Raw genomic sequence first — 24,909 nt, 5'->3', positions numbered from 1 at the left:
TCATTCTTAAAAGATAAACCACAATGATTTAAAAGAAAGAGTTGCAGAAATGGAAATTGGAGAGTGTGTACCAACTTTCTCATGTCATATATGAGAAAAATGGATTCTTAAAGATGGTGAATTTAACCAGGTTCATACTGATAAATAAAGGCAAATATTAAAATTTCCAGACAAGAAATAATAATTATAATAATAAATAGTAATTCAGAATGTTAAGTCCTTTACCTTTTGCAAGCAATTTTCTGTCCAACAAGGCAGAGTACAGTGCATTCCTTTAAAGTTAATTATTGAATTATTAACAATAATAGCCTTCCACTCAAGTGAGCCTGAAGGGAATTTTGAAGAAATTTGTAAGGATGGCTTGCTATTTGCAGATCTCTAATCTGTGGAATGTAAGCAGATGCAAAGCAAGAGTAAACTGGGGTTTGAGGATTGCCGTTCTGTTTTCAGATTTTTTCGTTCATTTGCTTACACGACAGATTCAGCTAGCCCAGGCTGGCCTCAGACACGCTATGAAGCTGAGAATAACATTGATATTATTGTCTTCCTTTATCCAAGGATAATGGCTTTATGTGGTTCTGAGGATCCAAACCCAAGCTTTTTTTCATGCTGTATAAATATAATATCAAATAAACTACATCTCCAGCTTTTTCAAGGTCTCCAAAAAAAGATTTTTAATTATACAGAAATGATAATTATTCTGTCCAAAGCAAGTATGCTAACAAGTTTATGGCTTAACCTCAAGATGGATTTAACATAAACAGTAACTAGTACTATCCACTAATCTAAGTAATAATTTAGGCAGTGAATTGTCAACTGACTTTCTACTCAACATTGCTGCTGCCACTGACGATGCATGGGTGCCCTGTGTTCTGCAATGGAAATGTGTGTATAAGACACACGCTTGCAACTGATGCATAGCCAAGATGAAGGTCTACAAGGACTGTTTGTCTTTGATAAATCATCTTGGGTTTGATTCTGCAGATGGCAGCCTGGAAAAGTAGGCAAACAGTAAATCGAACACAGACCAAAACATATGTCCTTATATAATCAACATGTGCCAATACATATATTTATGCCTGCTACTTTTTATTAGAGTGACCTAGGTATCGAAGTTCTTATATGAAAATACTAAGTTACTATGGTTTGGTCTGGTGTTTGAGAAAGGTTCAGTTGCCTCCTGATGTTTGTCATAGGAACTGATGGAAACAACGCTGATTTTTCAGGGCCCGGGCAGGGGGTGGACTGATTTATTTTTATTTATTATTATGAAAATAAATCAGGTCATTAGGATCACATTCTTGGGGGAAAACTGTGACATTGAAAACTTCTTCTCTTTCTTTGTTTCTTTGCAGCCATGCACTCCCTGACATCTTGTCTTGTATTGTGCTGCCAAAGGCACAAAGCAACGAACCACACAATGATGGACTGGGACCTCTGAAATCATGAGCCAAAAATAACATTTCTTTGCTTGTTTTTAGGTAGATGACCTTAGATAGTTTGTCATAGAGACAGAAGACCAGTTATTGAGCTACCATAAAAAAAATAATTTGTCCTCATCCATTTGATGCTGGAGTTAAGCCTGTTTCAATCAACATTCCATTAATAAACTAGAAATCTGAAGAAGTTACTTATTCACTCTCAAGAATATGAAATTATTTATTTACTCTCAAAAATATGAAAATGGATTGTAAAGAACTGATTTAACTATTTGATGCAAAATTGAGTATTCTAAATATATTCAGATGAACTAATAAGAGCAAACCTTTTTCTATAAAAATGCAATATATCTGAATAAGTTATTCATGAAGTGCTTAGACAAAAAAATGTTAAAATTATACATTTCTCTTACGGGGAAATAAAAAAAACTTTTAAGTCAATTTTTTTATATCTTTTCTCAGTAATGTTATTAACAACTATCTATTGGAAAACAAATGGACTTGAAGAACTAGCTTTGAAGTTTGAACTGATGCTATGCAAAATACAAATGATTCTGCCCCCAGCCCCCATGAGAACAGAAAGGAACAAGCAAACACTCTAAAAGAACATACACATGAATGGGGCTGCAACAAAGAAACAAGTCAGCATGATACATTTACTGGACTACTATACACTGGGGTTGATCTCATTCAAGAAATCAAAGAGGAAGTGTACATGAAATGTAATCTGCTGTATAACAGGAAAATATTTTGAGGGAAAAAAAAGGACAGATTCTTGAGTTTCTGTGACATGAATGAACATAAGGATAACTAGAGATATGGAGTCAGGCCTTAGAAAGGAAAAGAGTAACCAAGAGGAGATGGTTGGGGCCTTGAAAGATGGCTCAGCAGTTAAAAGCACCAAGTACTCTTGCAGAAGATAAGAGTTCAGCTCCCAATGCCTATGTCATGCAGTTCACAGCCATCTATAAACTCCAGCTCCAAAGGATCCAGGGCCCTCTTGTGACTTCCCCATACATATAATTAAAAATAAAGTAAAAATACCTTTTAAAGAGAGGGGATGATGATCACATTTTGAAATGATATCGTTACCAAAAGTGGTGGTGATTGGAAATACCCACAGGCTTGTGGAAAAGGAAGATGAGGAGATACCAAAAAAAGACAGTCATTGTAGAGCAATGGTGAGAAAAGTCAAACTACAAGGTGGAAGATGTGAAAAAGAGCAAGGGAGTGTAGACAGTCCTTGAGAGACGAACAGAGAGCAGAAAGCAGTAGTACCCGCTGCTACTCCTAGAGTTCTATTTGGGAAATTGATAGGGGTTTGTTCATTTTAATGAGGGATTTATTAATGCATTTTGAATGGAGATATCAACAGGATGCTGAAATTTTCAGTTACGTTTTTACCCTGCCGTTAGAGAATGATAAGTCCACTTACTGAATTAAAAAAAAAAATTTATTTAATGTCTTTTTGCATTTGTCATTGTTGAAACAGGCTTTTTCTAGATGATCATAGTCTTGTATCTAGATGTTAAAGGACCAATGTAGCTTTAACTATTTCTTTCTTAAGAATTTCATCAGCTAATGTACTTACAGATTTTAATTAAATTCTAGAGCATGGTAGATTATCTTTTTTGAAATAAAAGAGCTCGTTGATTATTCATTCGTACAATGCCATGTGCTATTTGCATTAGAAAAGAGGTTTTGTTTGTGAATTGACTCTTGTCCGCCAGATGATTTGCCATATAATGAACTGCAAATCTCCTAGTACTTTGGAACATCACTTTTGCTAAATCAGGATTCATCCCTAAGGGAGAACAATATACCAGGACCCTAATTCACTGTAACAATACGCCTTTGAAATATTATGGCTTACTAGGCATAAAAGTGAAATTTTGATCATGCTGATAGATCCATATTTTGAAGAAAAGTTAGCACTCTGAAAACTATGACAGTGATCTAATAAATTATGCTTTCTGCATAAAGACTATAGTTTTAGTACTGAAACATAGGAGTATGGGCTCCTAAGCAAAATACTTCTTATAATACAAAAAGAAACTAATACTAAATACAATTCTCTTTTCATCTCCATGGATTCTGCATTTATTAATTCAAATAACCATGGATCAAAAATGTTAGAAATAAAATCTATACTGTATATACTGATATCTTCTTATCACCATTCTCTAGATAATACAATAATAGCTATTTACACATAATTTATACTATATTATTTATTGTGTAAAATATAAATGTGATTTGAAATGTATGGAAGGATATGATTATTTTACACATACATGTCACCATTATTTATAGAAACCTGAGAATCTGTGGGTTTTATTATGCGCAAGGGATCCTGGAACCACTCTATCACAGGCACCATGAGACTATATGTTATAAAACTGGTATTTAGAATTTAAAAAGAGCGGCACAAGTTGTACAAATTTTTGTGCTTTCATTTGCTGTCCTAAAGACACATCACAATTCCTTTTACTTTAATAACTTTAGTTTAAATTACTCAATTAGGTAAAAACTATCCCTGCATTTTTCTTGTCCGTGGAGCCAGTTAACCATCTGTTAACGTTTCATTTTTTTTCTACCTCCCAGAAAGCACTGTGCCAGGCAGAGATGACAAATGTCCCTTGCCCACAGAATTTACAGAATGACAGTACTGCCTTTGCAAAGCTGAAGGGATCCGGATGATTTAATGGAAGTATAAAGTAAAAATAACTTCAGTCCGGCCGAGAAAAGCAAAAATTGAAATCTCCGAGCAGATGTGATACTGAGACACTGTGGCATTTTATACAGAATACTTAAGAGCCAGTCCCTCCAGAAAAGGGCAATGGGGCTTTCAGAGCACGATCAACATGGAGCCTTAGCAGAGGGAAACATTCAACTACTCGCAGATTTCTGCCCATTTACGTCATGGCTTTATGGGGTGTTGGAGGAAGAAAGTAGGATGTCAGGAACCTAAGAAAAGACTGGAAACGTAGGTGAGAAGTGCTGATGGATCATTTATATTATACAAATGATTTATGTTCTTAAAGGGATAGGGATGCTTTGAAGCTGTGGGTGTTATATTTTAGCTTATAGATCAATGATTCATAAAACAGTAGAGTCGCCAGCAATTACAGAAAATATTACATAAACAATGAACCTTTCTTCCATTGTCTCTTGTAATGAAGTTCTTATAAAAACTACATTGCCGCATCTAATCAGAATAATGGTGAAGTGGAGATCAAAGTTACCTCCCCTGGGATCTGTGTTGTCCCCTTTCAGTTACAAATACTCACTGGTAGAAGGTAGCAGCCCAGCAAGTATTTGTAGTGTTACATGTTTTCCAAGTTTGGGTTGAATTCATTAGCTGAGGGAATTTTTATTCAGTGTGTAACTTTTCACTTACATAATCATACAGATTGTAAATGCAGATTTTTGTCATTCCTCTCTGATATATATTCCCTGTATTTCTTCATATTGTTGTACTCAACTAGCTATAAATTCAATAATTATGTCAACTAGACCATGGAGATTGCTTTTTCCAAAACTATGGGGAAAATCTTCCAATCTCTTTTTAATTAGAAAAATTGTTATGTATTTTAAATGACTCTTTTCGGGTTAAGGATGCAATTGCTATCCCTTGGGATTCTCAACTATAAATGAATATTGAGTTTGTCAAATGATTCTATAGTATTAGGCATGACTGTATGAGTCTTACCCTTTAGCTAATGATTCTAATAGACATATACAATAAATCATATTTGATTGATTTTCAAGAATTAAAAGAGACTTGTATCTTGGAACAAATTCAACTTAGTCATCTTGTGCATTCTTCCTAAACCCTGGATAGGGTTTTAAAGAATTATTAATTATTTAAACATTTGGTACAGTTTTCAGGAAAGCCATTTGTGACTGAAGATTTCTTACAAGTATTTTTCAGTTGCAAATTTTATTTTCTTAATAATAATGATGTTACAAGGATTGATTTCATGTTTGGTAGGAAAATTGTGTGGAAAAACCTGGCTCATTTCATCTGAGTCATGAAATTTATATTTTAAGTTGACCGTAGAGTTTATGATCCTTTTTGTAACTTTTGTATCATTAGTGATATATTTTTCTTTTGTATTGCTAGTTTGTGTCTTCTTTTTCTCATTTAGACTTGTATTGGCCCGTCGATTTGATTTCAAAAAACACTCTGTGATTCAGTGGGTTTTTTCTCCAGGCTTCCTCTTTACAATTTCATTATTGTCTGCTCTTATCTCTATGATTTCCTTTCTTCTATTTCTTTTGGCTTATTTTCCTTTTCCTATTTCTTGAGATAGGGGCTTAGGGTTTTCATTTGAGAGTTATTCTATTTCCTAATATATCTTATTAGTATGATGAATTTCCTCTCAGCACTGCTTTATGTCCTACAAATAGTGGCATGGTGTAGCTATATCATCTTTTTCATTCAGTTGTACATTTATTTTATTTTCCTTAAGCATATTTATGCAATCTATGGATTATTCACAAAGTACATTTATTAGTATTCAATGGTTTTATTTTCAACTTATCTTGTTACTGATTATGTATTGTCCAACATGGTCAAAGAAAAGCTTCTATATAATTTCAACAACTTTAAATTAGCTAAAAAATAGTGAAGGTACATGCCCATGTGAATGCACGTGTTTGTGTGTCACAAGACAATGAACATCTTGTTCTGTTGGAAACTTAAAATATGTAAAATGTATTTGGGTTAGGTAGTTAGTAAATATTGCTCATTCTTATTTGGGAATGTTTACTTGTACATTGTTGCTGATTTAATTTCTTTATCTTAATTATTATTGATAAGGGTTTGATGGAAAGGGAAGAATAGAGAAACAAGAGTAGAAACAGCCTAGAGTATAGTGACAAATAGAGCTATCTTACTGAACCATCACCAGAAGAGTGATTATTTAAAATATGCAACTAAATTCCCAGGTACAAATTTTATTAGAATCCCTAACATAGTAGGAGCCAAGATAACATACTTGGTCACCACAGATGAAAAGAAATTTTAGATATATTACAAGAGACATGGGTAAGAGAAAACACTTCTAAGAAATGAAAGACACAAACCCTAGAATCAATTAAATAGAACATGAGGAGAAAGAATAATGCAGAGACAGAGGTAACCTTATCAGAACAACTGCAGATATTGAAGGCAACATGCTTTGTCAGGAAACATGGAACTTGAGAAAATTTAGTTAATAGTTAATGTTGTATGAGCATAATGTACTATGGATCATCTACAGTTGTCTGACAAGAAATTGAAAATGCAAAGGTTAGTCTGAAAGAATAAAAGTGATTTGGGAAACTTAGTTAAAATAGTAATCCTTAAACCAATCTGCAAGGAGATTGTCTAAGAAATATAAATAGAATGAAAACATAATATTTATCAAATAATACTAACAGTTCCAATTTTAGGTCAAAGGGAGAGAAACCAGGATTGGAAAATGATAACAGTTTTTAGAGGAAAAAAAAGATGTAAATGAGAAATAGAATTCAATTTAATTTTCAAAGTATAAACAAATCTTTAATACACACTGTGCACTGTGCCAAGACTACTTTGTAATGCCTTTAGACCCTTCTAAATGTAATCAGAATATTGGAGTGCAGTGTGGCCAACTCTGCAATCAATATAGCTCAGTAGGAAACTACACCACATACAAGGCACAGAGAAAGATAGAGACAGTTTTCAAGAGAAGACACCATTCCAGCTGAGTACATGTTTGAAGGGGTGTGAAAGAAGGGAAGGTCTAAAGAGAGTTGAGGGGGGAAACCATAATAAAGTGTATAAAAAATCTATTTTAAATATATATATATATGAAAAGAAAGTAAAGCAGTTAAAAATACGTCGATGGAAGAGATTTCTGACCAGCTGACTTGGATGAAAATCACACAAGGAACTGAAAGGCTGCGGTTTTTTACCTTGTCAACCATGCTGGGATGGGCATTTTTGTGATGCAGCTGCCTTTGGGTCGCCTTTGCTCATACTATTAACTTCTCACACATAATCTGGTTAGTAACTTTAATAAATGCATTGGTTCACACACACACACACACACACACACACACACACAAAATATTTTGCATGGAAGAAGCAACAAAGGAAGAATCACACAAGGCAAAAGAAATTGCACAAGTAGTGAAGGGCAAAATAAATAAGAATGAAGAAAGATATGGGTCGTGATGGCTGCAGGCTGCTGAGAAGGATGATGAAACCAGAATGGCAAAGGTCTTTGACTTTGCCACTTATGAAGTCAACAGTGGCTCTGGTGACAGAAGCTTCCATGAAGTATCACAGACTGAAACCAGAGTATAGTAAGTTGAAGCCTGGGTGAAGGAGCATAAAGCAGAGTTGGTGTGGAGAGGGCCATTTCTCAAAGAGTCTTTCTTATACAGAAGAAAAAGAAGATCCAAGAGTTAGAAGTGGTAAAAGCCAAAAGAGGTTTTATTTTGAGGTCAGAAAAACATAAGACCATATAAGAAAGGAGTAGAAAAATTCAGAATTTCCAAAAATGAATTTAAATATTTCTTGTCAGTCATACAGAAGAAGTTTATTGATCCTCTGTCCTGTTTTAGAGAACATCATTCCAAGATAAACAGGCAAGCACTCTTGACAGAGTTAGCACATGTTGTAAATAAATCAGAAAAATAATGGAAAACCAATAGAAAAATCAGATCTGCTTATTCTAAGTGTTTCAAGTCTGAGGTCAGCTTGAAAGTCACAGAAACTTAACAAATTCTGTTTTGTCACATTGGAATAGGCAATGTCACATTTCATTGTAAACATTTGTTGTTAGGATTTATTTTGTTTTCTTCAAGAGGAATGATGATCTTGATAAAAAAAACCTTTTTAAATATTGCAAGGACTTTAGTATGGAGCAGATGTGTCGAGATTATTTCATGTGTTATATTACAAACATCGGAATGTCTCTCAAGTCTGCAGGATATGAAAACACTTGTAAGGAAAGTGGAAGAGTGTGAGATGCTTTAACACTTCTCTCGAAGTCTATTTGATTTTTCAGAGATAGTAAACGAACCAACCAAAAATGATGAGAGTCTTAAAATGATGTGGTGTGCAGGAGAATCTCATGAGAGTAGAGAATGGCCTCACATGTTTGTTGTTTGCTTGTTTTACAATTGTTGAGTGGGCCGCTCTTAAAGTAACAACATATCTAGACCAGACAATCTGATACCTTTTTCTGCATGCCCCATTTTTCAGTTGGATATTGCTCATTCCATAGTGAGAGCCGGACAGCATGGAAGGCAGCCTCAGATTGAGAAACTCTCCATTCTACTACACTGTCAGATATTAAAATGTATGTCTGGTTATTCCTAAAATATACGTCCCATCATTGTATCATGAGGATTTCATACTATATATGTAGTACTATAAAAATGCAGCAGCTCTTCAAACATCAAAAGATGCTTTTGAGATATGCAAAAATTCAGCATGTTGTTTGAAAGAACTGCTTGAAAATCCTCCATTTCTTTTCTGGAAGTTAATTAATTACTTTGTCTCTCTTCTGTGAACTGGAAAAAAAATTCAAAAAGTAAGATTGTGCCACCTCATACAGGGAATACTTTGGAAGCAATGTATCAATAGCTCACTCAAGTGATAGGAGGTTATATGGCAAGATGTGAGGCAAAAGCTATACCCAACTAATGATCATCCTGTTTTATCTCTATCATAAGTTTTGAAAGCATTTTAATCTTTTTTTTTACTTTTTACTTATGTGGGGGTAGGGAGAGAGGAAAGCATATTCAAGTGTATTTGTGCAGTGCAGGTACCTATAGAGACCAGAGGGTCTGAGAGACCCCTTAGAACTGGAGCTATAAGCTGTCGTAACTTGCTTGCCATGGTTGCTGGGAAAGCAAATTCTAATTTTCTGCAAGAGCATTAAAGTCTCTTGACTGCTGAGTCATTTCTGTAGGCCCACTTACTTCATTATGCTTCCACTTAAATAGGAGTATGTAAAGATTTCTATATTTTTCATCTTACTAGATTTTGCCAAAAAACTGAATATCATATTAAATGATAATTTAGGAAAAAATCATGCTTGTTATCACACCCAGATGTTTAAAAAGTATTAAAAACTACATTTTCCCCAAGAGCACGTATACAAGTGTTGCTTATGCCTATCTTGTGCTGTGCATGTGGTCAGAGGACCACTTACAGTAGGGGTCAGTTCTCTGCTTCTATCAGGAGGGTTCTATGGGCTGTACTCTGGTCATCAGACAGAGTGATAAGCAACCTTCCCTAAGAGCCATCTTCTTTTTTAAATTTTTTAAATGATTTTCTTGAGTTATACATTTTTTTCTTTGCTTCCTTTTCCTCCTCTCCCCTCCCCTTTACCCACTCCCCTTGTCTCCATGCTCTCAATTTACTCAGGAGATCTTGTCTTTTTCTACTTCCCATGTAGATTAGATCCACGTATGTCTCTCTTAGGGTCCTCCTTGTTGTTTAGGTTCTCTGGGATTGTAAATTGTAGGCTGGTTTTCTTTGCTTTATGTCTAAAAGCCACTTATGAGTGAGTACATATGATAATTGTCTTTCTGGGTCTGAGTTACCTCCTTTAATATGATGTTTTCTAGATCCATCCATTTGCAAATCTCAAAATACCATTATTTTTTCTGCTGTGTAGTACTCCATATATTTATACAAGAGCCATCTTACAATCCAGTGGTTTTCAACTTTCTAAGGCATTGACCCTGTATACAGTTTTTCACATTGTTGCGGTAATCCCCAACCATGAATCGCTGCTACTTCATAATTGTAATTTTGCTACTGTTATGAATTGTAGTGTGTAAATATTTGTGTTTTCCAATGCTTTTTAGGGGTCGTGACCCACAGGCTGAGAACCACAGTAAAACTGAGTTTGTTGCTATGTCTTTGTGTTAAGTTGCTAGTAGGATTACAGAAAACAGACATACAAGGGCATTCTCTAATACACATATAGAAACCTTATTTCAGGGTGATGTTTATTAATACATCAGAGTCTTTAAGTGGATAATGATTCAGCTTTTCATCTAGGAGCTCCAGGTTTCTGTCTCTTTTTATATTCATACTTGATATTAGAAGCCATAGAAAACATTTATTTAAAGTAAGAGAAAGAGTGTTGTAAATTCACTAATTCTGCAAAATAACAAAATGCGATTCTCTGTTGATTGTTTTATGATAATGCTTTGTACGATTCTAAAATCCATATGCCTGTGATATCACCACCTAGAAATCTCCTGGGATAGATTTAAAGCTTGTTATTTTATGTTCTCCGGAATTTTGATTTTACTGACCTATTTCTTCAACACAATTAAGACAGTTAACTGTTATTTCTCTTATATCCTTTTCTATTTGAAATAACTTTTAAAACAAAAGAAGCTGTAACAATGTTTTCTGCTACCATGCAAACTTCACCATTGCTACCTGGGACTACCCGTCAAGAACTGGACCCCACTAAAATCAAGGACCTCCATACAGAGTAACACTTGTATTTTGTTACCTCATATAAAACCGTTGTGTTTCCATGGAGAAGAGGCCCATAGCAAATATAGGAATGTCCAACAACCCAGCCTAAATCAGAGGCTGCCCACCACACCTAAAAAAAAAAAAGGATAATAAATTGCATGTCTTCGTCGAGAAAGGCCAGAAGGTAGAAGTGTAAAATTCTAATTACCTCTCCAGGTTTGAGGCCGTATATGGAAGACATTGTCCAGTTCAGCATCACAGCATAACCCCCAGTGGGTCTAACCACACCCTGAATGAGAGGGGAAAAACTTAAGTTAACATTTACAAAATATGCTAAAAGATTCACTGTCTTCACTCTACTATAAAATTTACAGATTTAGATCATTCACTATTCTGTAAACAGCAAATTACACTGACTCATACATATGTAGTCTTACATATAATTGTATTTGAAGTTTCGTTTCTTTGAATTCTCTAATAGAAAAACCAGAGAGGCTGCGTTCATTGTTTCCATTTATAGAAAACCATTGTTATATAACTTCTTTAACAGTATATGAAAACATACAACTTCATGAAGTAATATACAATGAAGTTTTTTGTTTGTTTGTTTGCTTTTTCAAGACAGGATTTCATTGAAGCTTTGGAGTCTGTCTTGAAACTAACTCTTATAGACCAGACTGGCCTTGAACTCACAGAGATCCACTTGCCTCTGCCTACCAACTGCTGGGATTTAAGGCGTGTGCCACCTCTGCCAGGTTACAATGCAATTTTAATGGTAGCACAGAGTATCAATATTGCAGCTACAAATGCATTAACAGAACAAAAATGGAGAGTACCCATGTTAAATTTTACAAAAAGTTAAATGAAGTTGGCCTAAAATAGAGAATCCTAAAGAACATTATTCTTAAAGGTGATAACAAAAGGCTGCTTAGAAGAAACAAAGTTGCACTCTAATTAAGGCCTGATTACACTGCTAACTGGGAATCACACGGCACAATATGGGAATTGAACAATTCTCTAAAGATGATTTCTAGAAGCCTGAACAATGAACCCTGATGAGCTAGCCTTCAGGCTAACAGATGTGTTTTATGTTGCACTTGGGGTAAACCAAGGCACTCCTACATCATGATGCATAGATTACACAAATCTGTTTCCAGTACCTTCCCGTTACACTGGAAACTTATCCAAACTCAATGGAAAATTAATATTTGAACACTGGGCACGTGAGTCACCGAGATAAGAATGGATGATAAATACAATAATTAGGTCTGTTTATTACACCATTATCAATATCAGTGGTCATTAGTGCCAATGAGACATGGCTTTTGAATGGAGCCATCAAATGCCTACTGAGTAATAACAGTAATATGAAATTTGCACGCCCTTTGCAGCCTCTCTGAGCACACCATTAGAACTGTTCTCTTCAGAACATATTCTACTCAGAAGGGTAAGCATGCCCTAATTAATGGGTGTTCTCTTAGCTGCTCATTTTTGTACCACTCTGTAGTTTTATCACAAGTGCATGATTCAGGAGAATGGGAGGTGGGGGGCAAAGCACTGACTTTGCAATAGCTGCTCCCACGGCTGCTCTCCTCGGGTTCCTCCAATAAAACCTAATCATCAAACTGGAGAACATATTGCATCCTGCACCAACACCTGGTCTCTTGGCCAGCATCAGGAGCAACTTTATTGGCACATGTGAGCTGTTTTCTATGTTCTGTGATACGGTTAACAAGAGTGGCTCTCTTGTTCACCTTGGAAATCTTAGCTATTATAAGCCTCTTTCCAGCAAGCTTTCTATACACACTTAGTCACCAAATTCAAATACTCTAGATGAACTCCATCCTATCTTCCTTTGCTCATTAGTTCCCTTTGCTAATTAAAACGTGTTTTAATCTGGTCCAGGAACTCGCTGTATTTGGTATTAATAGTTTTTCAAACACTGTTTCCTAAAAATCTTTCCATCTGTGGGAATGCAAACACCTATACAGTTTCTTTTGGATCCTGTGTGTTTTCATATATTATAGCAGAGAGCACTATTTCAGTCAGCAGCGACTTCAGTTATGATGTGTTAAAGGTTGCTTTTCACAACACTTCTTGCAGCATTTTATTTACTAGGAAAGAAATGCTTTATGAGAGCGGTGTTGGTACTCTGCGATTCTTGAATACAGAAGTTTCATAAAATGTCTTTTATTTTTCTTCTTCCTCTATCTGAAGAAGCATCCATATGTGGAACCTAGTACTTTGCCTGATAGTCTTGGAAATCTTTTTTATTTTATTGAATTCCATGAAGACAATTTATTTAGATCATATTTTTCCCCATCTCCTCCCAGATGCTTCCCACCCACTTACCCACCCAATTTTTGTTTTCTCTCTTGCTCTCCCATCCAGAGAGTGCATAAAAAACAAAAATAAGAAAAACACACATGAAAACAAAAATCAAAAAAAGAAGCAAAAGACTAATAAAATTTAAAAAAGAGTCAAAACAAAGAAAAATGTATCAAAACATCTGCAAAATTAAATTGAGTTCATTTTGTGTTGCTCAACCCCATGTAGGCATGGGCCCTGTTCTGGAGTGTGGTTGGTAATACCCAGTGAGGCTTATTGGAGAAAACGTATTTTTCCTTTGCCAGTAGGTATCGATCGCAAATAACTTATTGTGTGACCCTGTGTCCATTCCCCCTCTCAGTGCTGGGACCCTGTTCAGCTCGAGCCTCTGCAGGTCCTATGTATACTGACACGGTCTCTGTGAGTTCCTATGTGCAGCAGTCCTGTTGTGTCTGGAAGATGCTGTTTACTACCTCTAGCTCTCACAGTCTTTCCATCTCCAGCATAGATCATCCATCTGTGAGAGGAGGGCTTTGGTGGTGCTATCCTATTTAGAACTAAGTAGCCCAAATTTCTTCACTCTCTCTCTGTATATGGCCCAGTTGTGGGTCTCTGTGTTAACTGCCACCTAGTGCAGGAAGAAGCTCCTGTGATGTTGGTTGAGAGAGCACTGTTTTACGATATAGCAGAATGCCATTAGTAACATTTTGTTATATTGCTATATTTTTTTAGCAGAATAACAGTATTGGTTTTTTTCCTAGGTTTATGATATATCTAGTCCCAGGTTCTTAGCCACGTCAGCGGTGTCAGTTACGGGATCCATCTTGTGGAATAGACCTTATCTCCAAACAGAGAACTCAATGCTTACTCCCCAAACCTTTATTCTGATACTGCATCAGTAAAACTTGCAGTTAGATCACTGCTATAGGTCACAGAGTTTATACCTGTTGATACTAATGATTTCCTTTCTCCTGTGGTAGCATTCAGAGTACCTTCGGCATCATTCACACTAGTCGGAAGGTGTGACGTGTTGAGGAATATTAATATTATTTTCAGGTGTGTGACTTTTGTTCGCACTGCATTTGTTTAACTCTGTGAAGCTGTGTTACATTGACTGCCTAAGATACCTGATGGTTCTAATAAAGACCTGAATGAACAATAGCAAGGCAAGAGCAAGTATAGGAGGGTCTGGCAGGCAGAGAGTATGTATGTGATATATATATGAACTGAGAAAGAGGAGAGCAAAGAGCAAAGAAGAGAACAAGGAGAGGAGGATATCAGAGGGCCACCCAGTCAGTCATGGAGTAAGAAGGAAAGAAAGGTATATAGAAATAGAGAAAGGTAAAATCCCAGAGGCAAAAAGTAGTCAGGATAATTTAAGGAAAGCTGGCAAGAAACAAGCCAAGTAAGGCTGGGCATTCATAACTAAGAATAAGCCTCTGTATGTGATTTGTTTGGGAGCTCGGTGGTGGGCCCCTCAAAAAGGTAAAAGAACAAAAAACAACACACAACAGTGAAGCTTGTAGTTACAAACCAACAAGAATTCTCCATGTGTGGAGACATAAGGATTATCATCTGAGTGATGTTGCACTGTAGCAAGGAATTATTTGTTATCATAATAGAGTAAAATTTTCAATGGTCAAAAGTACTGATTAGAAATCATGTAGAAAAAAAGACTTGGGATTCACAACTAAGTATTAATCTAGAAGGCAGATTTAAACTACGAATAATTTAAAGTTTCTAATTATCAAATGATTACTTCTTGACATGATGCTTACGAATTTATTTTATAATTACTCAATACTTAAGCCTATGCTACCAAAAAAGAAAAAAGTTATGAATCTGATCCATTTACTCAAATCATGCATAAAATTGCGTTTACATTGTAATGGCTAATGTTTATGGACTTGGTTATTTTGTGTATGTAAAGAGGCTTGCATATGTAAGTATGGACTTTACCACTGAGCTACACTCCCAGCCTCAATTTAATTTTAAATATTATATCCTTCATTCTAGAAATTAACATTTTTTTTATTTTAACCTATGCTGGTTTAATTCACATGGCTGGAAATGCCAAATAATTAGAGACTATCATCTGATATTCTTATTACAAACAACTGAAATGGATCTGAACAAGAGTCAATGGCCATAAGTTTTGCTTTAATTGTTCTTCAGTCCTCCCCTTAAAAATGGGCCTTAAAAAATTTAGTCAACACCAGTTCATTAATCAACCATCGTTGTGCAATTTGGCCAGGCCTGCTAAAATATTCAGATCATAGGCTTTAAGCATCTGAGCATTTTAAATGATGTAAAAATATGGAACTATATAACTCATATTCTCCATGTGGATATTTTATGAGAAGTTCAGAAGTAAAAGAAGCAAGAAATATTAGGTCTTAAAAGACATTATTATAAATATTAATTTCCTAATAAAACAGGAGAAGTTTTTTTTTCCTCGCTTGTTAACTATGGTTTGCAGGTAAGGATAATGGACTGTGAAGGAGAAAGCTCATTCAGTCTCAGAACACAGAAATCATTCTCAAATAACCAAGTATCGAATTACATTCTATGTAAGGAAAATTAATCAGAAATTAAAAATAGCTATTTCTAAAAAACTGATTCTTGCTCTATAGCCTAGGTTGGCCTCAAACACTTGGACCCAAGCAATTCTCCTCTGCCTCAGCCTCAAGTAATTTTAACTACAGATGTGTCTGCCAAAACTGGTTCTAAAGAGAATAATTTTAAAGTATATATTTAATATTGTGGTTAAGCTAAAAGTACTTATTCAAGAATAACATTTCCCCTTTAAAATGCAAGTTTAAGGTATTTCAGTCTTTTTGGCGTCTATTACCACTTCCCACTTGTGCTTATACTCTACCTTAAGTTTAAAAGGTTTAGTGATCTAACGAAATCTCAGAATAGCCCCACACAGTACCAACATTCTGGGCTCTACAGGATCAGACATAATCCTCGAGATATGGAGAAGCTGAAAAACCTTTATGTGATTACAGTGTTTGGTGCCCAGAAAGAAAACAAGGAAGGAATTCTGTTTCAGAATGGGAAGTCTAAAATTACAGGTACTTTTGACCACATAGAAATCCATGAAGAACTGAAAATATTCAAACTCAATCTCCATAAAAGTCAAGGGCGGTTACTTATCTCCCAGAAATGAGACAAGAGTCATCACAGAAAGTACCTTCATAATTACAACTTAATGGGATGCTTTTTATCATACGAAAAGCCACAGAGTCTAAACCGTAACATTAAATGGAGACAGAAAATGAGACTGTAGGAAATGTCCATCAGTTCTTTTTCTACAGCTGGATAAAGAAACATGCACACAGAACAAGCGTGTTGAAGGGCGAGAAGAAGGAAGTCTGAGATGTGTAGGAAGACCAAGTGTATAGGATATTCATTCCATATACTGTGTCTGTTGTGGGGGTACAAGGTTGTCCTATAAATATCTGAAGGCCTGAAGCTGAAGAGGTGGAACAGTGATTGGGACCACTTAGTGTTAATCCAGAGGGCCAGAGTTCAATTGCCAGAATTCATTTCAGGGAGCTTATAAATCCCTGTAAACCCATCTCTAATAGATCTGACACTTTTGTTCGGCCTCTGCATGCGCAAGCATGCCTGCCCACAACCACAGCTAAGTACTGACCTAAGACAAGAAAGCACTGGGAAACGCATGTTGTATTTAAAAGAAATACAACTGCAAATGGTGAAGGAAGATGGAGAATTAATAAGCCAAAGAAATAGCTCTGGTTAACTTAAAAGTTCTGTACCAGCATAATTTTATCCACCTGTGTACCTCAGGAGTCACAACAACAACAATCCTGGCAAGATACACCCATTGGTTCAACAACAGCATGGATGTTGTAGGGTAAACAACCAAGTCCTGATTGGATTTAAAGCTGCTACATAGGATCAAACTTGTATCTGGCACTGGAAACCTAACCAAGTACCCTTGACTGTGGCAGTCATGAGCTCAAGAGGAGTATCTACTTCTATTATTTTGCTAAATGGACAAAATGTAGAACTGTCTTCTAAGTACTGATACTTGGTTTACAAGAGATCAGTGTCTTTCAATCCTCAATTGGAAACGTTTCTCTCTTCAGTCAACATCAATGAGTAAGAGACTCAACAACTGTTCAAATGCAGTGGTGGTGCTGTGCTCACCCCAAAATAGGACACCTGTATCAACTTTCATTCCCTTAAGGCTTAGGGAACTTAGAGGAAGAAAGCGGAGTTTGGTAAGAGACAGATTTATCAGGATTGATATGAAACAGTGCCATCTGGCCTTTGCTTTTACAAACTCACAAGAGTTGTGGTTGCCTGAACGAGACTTGCACACATCAAGCTACTCAACCTTCTAGACTGGATGGAGGCTGGGTTCATGAGGCCCATTGCCCACCGGAGGAGCTATTGGCACTTGATGGTTGCTGGGGAAGGAAGAGTCAGTTTCCTGCTAGGGTGAGGGTCTGACATCACCTTCTGTGTGGTTCCTCTTCCACAGTGAGTGCAGGAAGGATGGTGTTCTGTGTATACCATAGAGAGAACATTTAGTTCATTGCTGACTGAATAAGAAAATAAAAAGGGAAGTGAGAAAGCACTTGTATCAACGAGACAATGGTTTGAAGAAAAAAAAGGCTTTTTTTTGCCTTTTCAGAATGCCTTCAAAATTGTAGGACTTAGTGGAGCACCATAGAGAATATGAAATGTTTACATTTGAGATATTTCATCAAAATCTCTTTCTACAGCTTCTGGAGGACATAGGGACTACCTCTGCAAAAGATTCTTTAGAAGCTATGTAATATCCTATTGATCTGTACAAACTTTGAGGGAAGAGGCTAAGATGTAGCAAGTTCAGCATTTTACCAGCAAGAATTGTACCAGAGATGGAAAAATAAATGCTCACTTGTGTGTATTACTCTTGCTCCTTCTCTCTTGTTCCCTTTGGGCCGGGAAGAAAACTAAGTCTACACAATAGGAGCAAAAGGTATAAAAGTGTTCTAAATGCATGAAACCCTTTATCTGTAGCCTTCCTTCCCCACCTTTATTTCAGCCTTTCCTTCTGCTTTTTCTTCCATTGTACACTTTTATTTTTATGGCACTGGAAAGTGTTTTCATACTTCTCTGATGACCAGATTCCTTTTGAGGTAGTAAAAGTGAATGAGAATAGAAATGATCATTATTAAACACTATTGAATGTAGTCAGGCACAGCAGACAGAATATGAAGTCCACAACCAAACTAACTTGTATGTGAAGTAGTTCGGGCATAGATGCTTGAATGTTGGCAGTGGCAAACAGATTTGCCTCTCATGCAGCTCCCAGCCACCCCCAACAGTAATAGTTGATGCAAATACCCCCTACACATAGCTGCAAATTTGACCAAGGAACAGACAAACTCATTTATACCTTACATATGCATATAGGAAACAATATGGGGGAGGGTATGATGTGTGTGCCCGTGCATGTGGCTGTAGACATGGATGAGATACAGAATGTGTAGAAGTTAGAGGAAAGTCTCTGGTGTTGGTTCTTGCCTTCTGCCTCATTTGATACACAGCTCTATTGTTGTTCACTGATGTTTTCTGTAAACTCTGTCTGCATCACACCTACAGATAAAAGCAACCCCAAGATTTCAAACCCAAGTGCTCTCCTGGTATGTTTGCTATGTGTATTCTGGAGATTGAACTCAAGTCCTCAAACTTATTTGACAAGTGACTTACCCACTGAGTCCTTACCCCAATTCAAGAAAGAATGGTTTAAAAACACTTCAAGCACTTTCAAGTATCAGTTTTCTAAGTAACAAAACTGCGTGGTGACATAAAAATTTAGGAGGGGGAGGGAAATGGGAAGCGGTGGCGGGGAGGAGACAGAAATCTTAAATAAATAAATAAATAAATAAATAAATAAATAAATAAATAAATTATATATCCATGTTTCATTTACATGTTACAAAATCTTCCTTGGGTTCAATGTTTTTAAAACAATTAATTCCCATACCTTTTAAAATGAAATAATGATTACAGGAATGAAAATGGAATCTGGGGAAGACACCAACTACAGAAAATTTGTTCAACAAATAATCTGAAGGCCTGCCTTGGTCAAATTCTAAGATTAGTGCCAGAGTGCAGTGACTGCAGTTGAGATATGTTTTAAAATGTGCACTAATACACAAAAAGAACATTAATGTAAATGGCATAAATGTCTGATGTCAATGTGTACCAAACATTTGCAAATCTTTTTTAATGTAATAAATTTATTTTACATCCCCTCCCTTCCTCCTCTTCTCCCATTCCCTTTCCCCACCTCCCCTTTCCTCCCCCTTCAATCTATACATCCTTTGCATTCTCTCAGAAAGGAGCAAGCCTCCTGTGGGCATCAGCAAAGCATGGCATATCAAGCTGTCTGAATACCACGCACCTCCCCCTGTATTCAGGCTGAGCAAGGCAATAAAGTATGAGAAATATGTTCCCAAGAGCCAGTCAAAGCACCAGGGACACCTCCTGCTCCTGTTGCCAGGTGTCCCACAAATAGACCAAGCTATACAACTGTCACATACAGGCAAAAGGCCTAGGTTATTCCCTAACAGGTTCCCTAGTTGTTAGTTCAGACTCTGAGTTCCCATGAATCAGGCTAGCTATACATGTGAATTTTCTTTAGATGTCCCTGACCTCTCTGGCTCCTAAAATTCCTCATCTTCCTCCACAGCATGACTCTATGAGGTTGGCCCAAGGTTTGGCCATAAGTTTCTGAAGCTGCCTCTATCAGTTGTGGGACAATGGTCTTATACCCTGTAAAGATTTGTCACTTGTGTGGGTTTAATAAAATGTTGATTGGCCAGTAGTCAAACAGGAACTGTAGGCGGGGCAACCAGAATAGGAGAATTCTGGGAAGAGGAAAAGGTCAGCCTACAATCATCACACAGACACAGAAGAAGCAAGATGAGAATGCTTCACTGATAAAAGGTACTAAGCTGCAAGGCTAACACAGACAAGAATTATGGGTTAATGTAAGATGTAAGAGTTAATAAGAATCCTGATCTAATAGGCCAACCAGTTTATAATTAATGTAGGCCTCCGTGTGTTTCCTTGGAATTGAAAGCCTAGGGACTGGGCAGGATAGAAACCTCTGTGAACACTCAGTGACTCTATGCAAGCTCTCCAATGACAACCCAGGTAGTCACCAGTCCAATCACAGGAGATGACCAGTTTAGGCTATGCAGTCACTGCTGCCAGGAGACTTAGCTAAAGCTTGTTGGCTCTCTTGGTAGTTTTCCTTGCATCAGACTTTTACCCATTCCAGTAAAGCATCCCTTTTTCAGTAATCACTCTCAGCACTCTCTCCTCTGCACACCCCGAGCCTGGACCCTCAAATTCACATCATCCTGTGTGAAGTAATCCTGATCCAGAAAAACAAACATGGTGTGTTCTCACTCATAAGTAGATAATAGCTGTGAAGTAAAGAATAACCATGTCACAATCCACAGACCCATAGAAGCTAGCTAGCAAGCAAGACCCAGGGAAAGTTGCATAGATCTCCTTGGGAAGGGAAAATAGAAGAGGTATCCTGGGTAGACTGGGAGGATGGGTATGGGACATTTGCAAATCTTCAGTCTTCCTAAAGGAAGAAAATATGTTTGAGGAGCTGAGAGATAAATATCTTGCTATTTGTTGTAGATTAGTTACCTCCTAATTGCAACAATTTCTCCCATGGGGAAGGGAGGGATCATAACATTAGAAAAACTAATAAAACTTAAAGGGTCCTAGAGCTTAGGAATTTAATATTGTCACAAGGCTTTCCCTAAAGTGATAAGCAGTAAGCAACTTCTAGGGAAAAGGATAGTCTCTAGTAGAGCTGCCTACAAGTTGTGCAGTGAACTCTAGGGTTGCAGAGTTCAGGGTCTGTCACTGACTCACTTGGCAGTGGGCTTGTGAGGATATAGCTAGCTGTCTTTGCATCAATTGTGCTCCAATAAGCAAGCTCCAACAACTCATAAGTTATACAGCGTAGGCTTGGCCAGGACTCTTTGCTTTGTCATCAGTGCCCTGTCTCAGGAAATAAGCTTTTGTTTACATCTTCTTCCCAAGAGTTACATCATGGAATTGGTACCTGGACAGTTATTGACAGAACCAAAGGTCAGCTGTTGAGGAGAAGTTGTATGGTCCTCGCATGGTCCGTTGCACATGCTATGCAAGCTGATTCATCTGTGGGTAGATATTTGCGAAGGCAATTTTTGTATAGCTGCACTTCCGTTTATTATAAAGGATGTTGTGCCTTCTTGCTGAACTAAAATCTGCATGATCTCTGCGATAAATGATAGATCTTGCAATCAAAGCCAATTAGTCAGTTCTTCAAAAGGAGTCTCAATGAAGGGATCACACAACAGCCAGCTTCTTCTATATGTTGTGAAGTAACATGCCTCCTTCATGAGTGAAGTCCTCCTCAGGAGCATGGAGATGCCCTTATAACACCTGGTGAACTATGAAAGACATTGCAATCCCTGAAAGTATCATATCTCTACCTGGACAGTAAGCAGGCTATAGTGCCTGTTGTGTGCCCTTCGCACACAAGGAAGTGAAAACTCCACCTTTCCATATGTAGATGAGGACTTTGATAATGGTCCAGGACAGGAAACTATTAGAATCAGGGACTATTCTGTCTTGGAAAAGTTTGAATTAGTGAAGAATTTCAAAGAAAGAATGAAAGCACCTCTTAGAGCCTGGTTTGTAGGCTGTGGGGCATGTGGCTTAATGGGATTGGTCTCAGTGCTGTGGCAGTAGAGAAATGAAGTGATATAACTTTTCTTTACTCCTAGAGAAAAAAAAAGAATGCATAACCAGAGGCAAGACAGAAGAAATCAGTCTCTGGTGAACTGACGCATTTGGACTAAGCTATTAGAGACCCTTGGTTATCGCTGACGGATCTCGCCATAAATATCACAGGCAAGAAGACGAGAGAGGAAGACAGTCATTACTAATGGGACTCATTATGAGAGAGGTGATATATTTGATGGTCACTTCACTGGGCTGGATAGGACCGTGTTCATCAGCAGAGTTAAGGAAGAGTTTGATTCATCAGATACCAGAGTACTGACATGGGCTTTGAACGGGCTAACGTTGATTGACAACTTGTCAGTATTCATAATTGTCTAAAACACAAACTTCAGCATAGGCCTGTGAAGGAGTTTCTAGACTGGGTTAGTTAAAATAGGAAGAGCCTAAATGTGTCTTTTACCATTTCATGGATGAGGGTCCTGGACTGCATAATAAAGAGGGATTAAGGTCAGTGTAGCCTTAAACTCTGAAAAAAAAATAGAAAAAGATAAAAAGCATTTGCTTCTAAAAATAGGATATTTTATCGCTGAACAGGAAAGGTGTCTAACAGAAAATCTGCCCTGTGGTTGGAGCTGTTGAATGTGATGTACCTAACCCTGACTTCTTTGGCCTTAGGAGAGATGGTGGAGAGTCTGAAACATTGGCTAGAAGAGGTTTTGAAGACCACAAGCATAGCTTAACAAGCTGTCTTGTGGGAGTCTCAAAGGACAGAAAGTCATGCTAAATTTAGATAGTGGTGGCCTCATTCATGAGGTTCCAGAAGCTATCAGAAATTGGGCTAGAGATGACCAGTGTTATGCTCTGGGAGACAATCTGGTTGCATGTTGCCTGTTCCATGAGAACTCTACCAAGACTAAATTCAAAAGTTAAGTAAATGTCTTGAAGAAGAAATCTCAAGACAGGATATCATTTGGGTTATGTTATATGTACTGATCATTGCTCTTATCCACACTAACGAAAAAGAGGAAGAGAGGCAGAAAAAGAAAGAAACAAAGATAGAAACATGGAGGAAATGGGGAAGGGGGAGATAAAACAAGAAGATACTTAAAATATGTGGTTGGTCAAGGAAAAATGTATTACTGAACTCAAAGTTACAAACAAATCATGTTCTAAAGCACTTGCTTGTATTCAGTGTTGTTAAAGAGAAATCTGCTGTTCTGAACTGATGCAACAGAATAGGTTTCCTGTGGACAAGAACCTATATTTGCAAGGTTCCCGCTACGGAAAATTGAAATGGATTTGAAAAGAAACAGCCTAGACTGAGACCACCATACAAAGGTTTCCATGCTCAAAACAACTGTCAAAGAAAAGGCTTCCATGGGGATAGACTCAACCCCCACATGTCACCAAATCTAGACAGTGCAACATACAGGGTATTTGTGTACAGGCATAAAAGATGCAAGAGGGCAATATGAAATCATAGAACATGTGCCAAGTTTCTATAAGGTCATGGCAACCAAGCCATGTGAACCAGGGATGTATCCTGTGCAAATTCCTGAGGTCATTGTGCAAAGCAATGATGGTGACGTCCAAGTTGAAATGGAGATATCAGGATGTTAGGGATGCCAAGACCATGGAGAGCCTGCCAAGAAAAACTGGTTACACCGAGTGGAGCGGGCCCAAGAGAGAGGCTATGTGTGGAGCAGGTGGCAGATTTAGAGGAGAGAAGCTAGCCAAGGCCTCCCAGTGATTCCATGACAATCTCTGGTGCCTGACATGGTACTGCAAGATATGGAGTTTGCCCCACAAAGGTTCAGTCTTCTTGTTTCCCTTTTCCTTGTTCTGCCCCCATTACTCTCTGTGAGACTGGGAATACTTAGTCTGTGACATTGTAAATAGGAACAATGCTACAATGTTTGTGTTTTTCATTTGAGAGAGGCTCAAAGTCAAGCAATTGCTCTGATTCCCAGAAAAGCCTTAGACTTCAGACTCTTAAACAGCGTTAGGATTGCTAAAGACTATATGGCCTTTTGATGTTGGACTGAATTTATTTTCCACCACGACAATGACTAAAGCTCTAAGGGGACAAGAGGTAAAGGTTAAAGGCTTAAAAGTTTTCTATTAGTGATGGCTCAGTGGGTAAAGTATTTGCCATGCAAGCAAAGACATAACTTGCGATAGGTAGAATTCACAGAACTCTCCACTAAAAAGCACGTGTCTGTAATCACAGTGTCCCACAGAAATGGAAGGTAGAGGTAGGGGAATTCCCAGAGACCCTGTCTCAAAAAAATAGTGAGAAGACAAGAACTAATACCTTAGGTTGTCCTCCGAGCACAAACGTCCAATGGCATGTACATTCTATGAATGCAACGTAACCAGATGCCTCAAAATTCTGCTTCTTTTTTATCATGATGAATGGTAGCCTTGAAGTGTGAGCTAAAATCAAACTCTTTTTTCTTTATTTTTTATTAAGTTTATTCACTTATTTTATATCCAAACTGCAGTTTCCCTTCCATCCTTTCCTCCCATTCTCTTCCCTCACCTCTTCTTTGCCTCCCCCCACCCCACGCCTCTTCAATTCATTCCTCCTCTGTTTCCGTTCAGAAAAGGACAGGCTTCCCATGGTGTCGACAGTGCACTGCATAACAAGATGAGGTGGGACTAAGATCCTCCTCTGTATTAAGGCTGGGCAAGCCTGCTCATAGGAGCTCATAGAGTCTGGACCAATAGTTAGGGAGCCTATAGCAGACCAACCTAGGCCTTCTACATATGTGGGATAGCTGTGTATCTTTGTCTACTTCTGGGACTCCTAGCAGTGGGAGCAAGGCCTGTCCCTAATGCTTTACCTGGCTTTTCAGAACCTATTCTTCTTTA

At 37.4% G+C, this 24,909-nt stretch overlaps 1 protein-coding gene across 1 annotated transcript in view; it reads right to left on the bottom strand.

Annotated features, from left to right (window-relative positions):
• Acss3 (acyl-CoA synthetase short chain family member 3) overlaps positions 1-24,909 on the bottom strand; it is a 150,525-nt gene that overhangs the window by 63,621 nt on the left and 61,995 nt on the right. The window contains exons 6-7 of the mRNA XM_075954457.1: positions 11,132-11,212; positions 10,958-11,053 (exon numbers count right to left, since the gene is read on the bottom strand). Coding sequence (XP_075810572.1) covers positions 10,958-11,053; positions 11,132-11,212 — 177 coding nt within the window. The remainder of the gene's footprint in view (positions 1-10,957; positions 11,054-11,131; positions 11,213-24,909) is intronic.

Source organism: Microtus pennsylvanicus, chromosome 20, assembly GCF_037038515.1.
Source record: "Microtus pennsylvanicus isolate mMicPen1 chromosome 20, mMicPen1.hap1, whole genome shotgun sequence".
Classification (NCBI taxonomy): domain Eukaryota; kingdom Metazoa; phylum Chordata; class Mammalia; order Rodentia; family Cricetidae; genus Microtus; species Microtus pennsylvanicus.
This window is presented reverse-complemented; position numbering and strand designations above follow the sequence as displayed.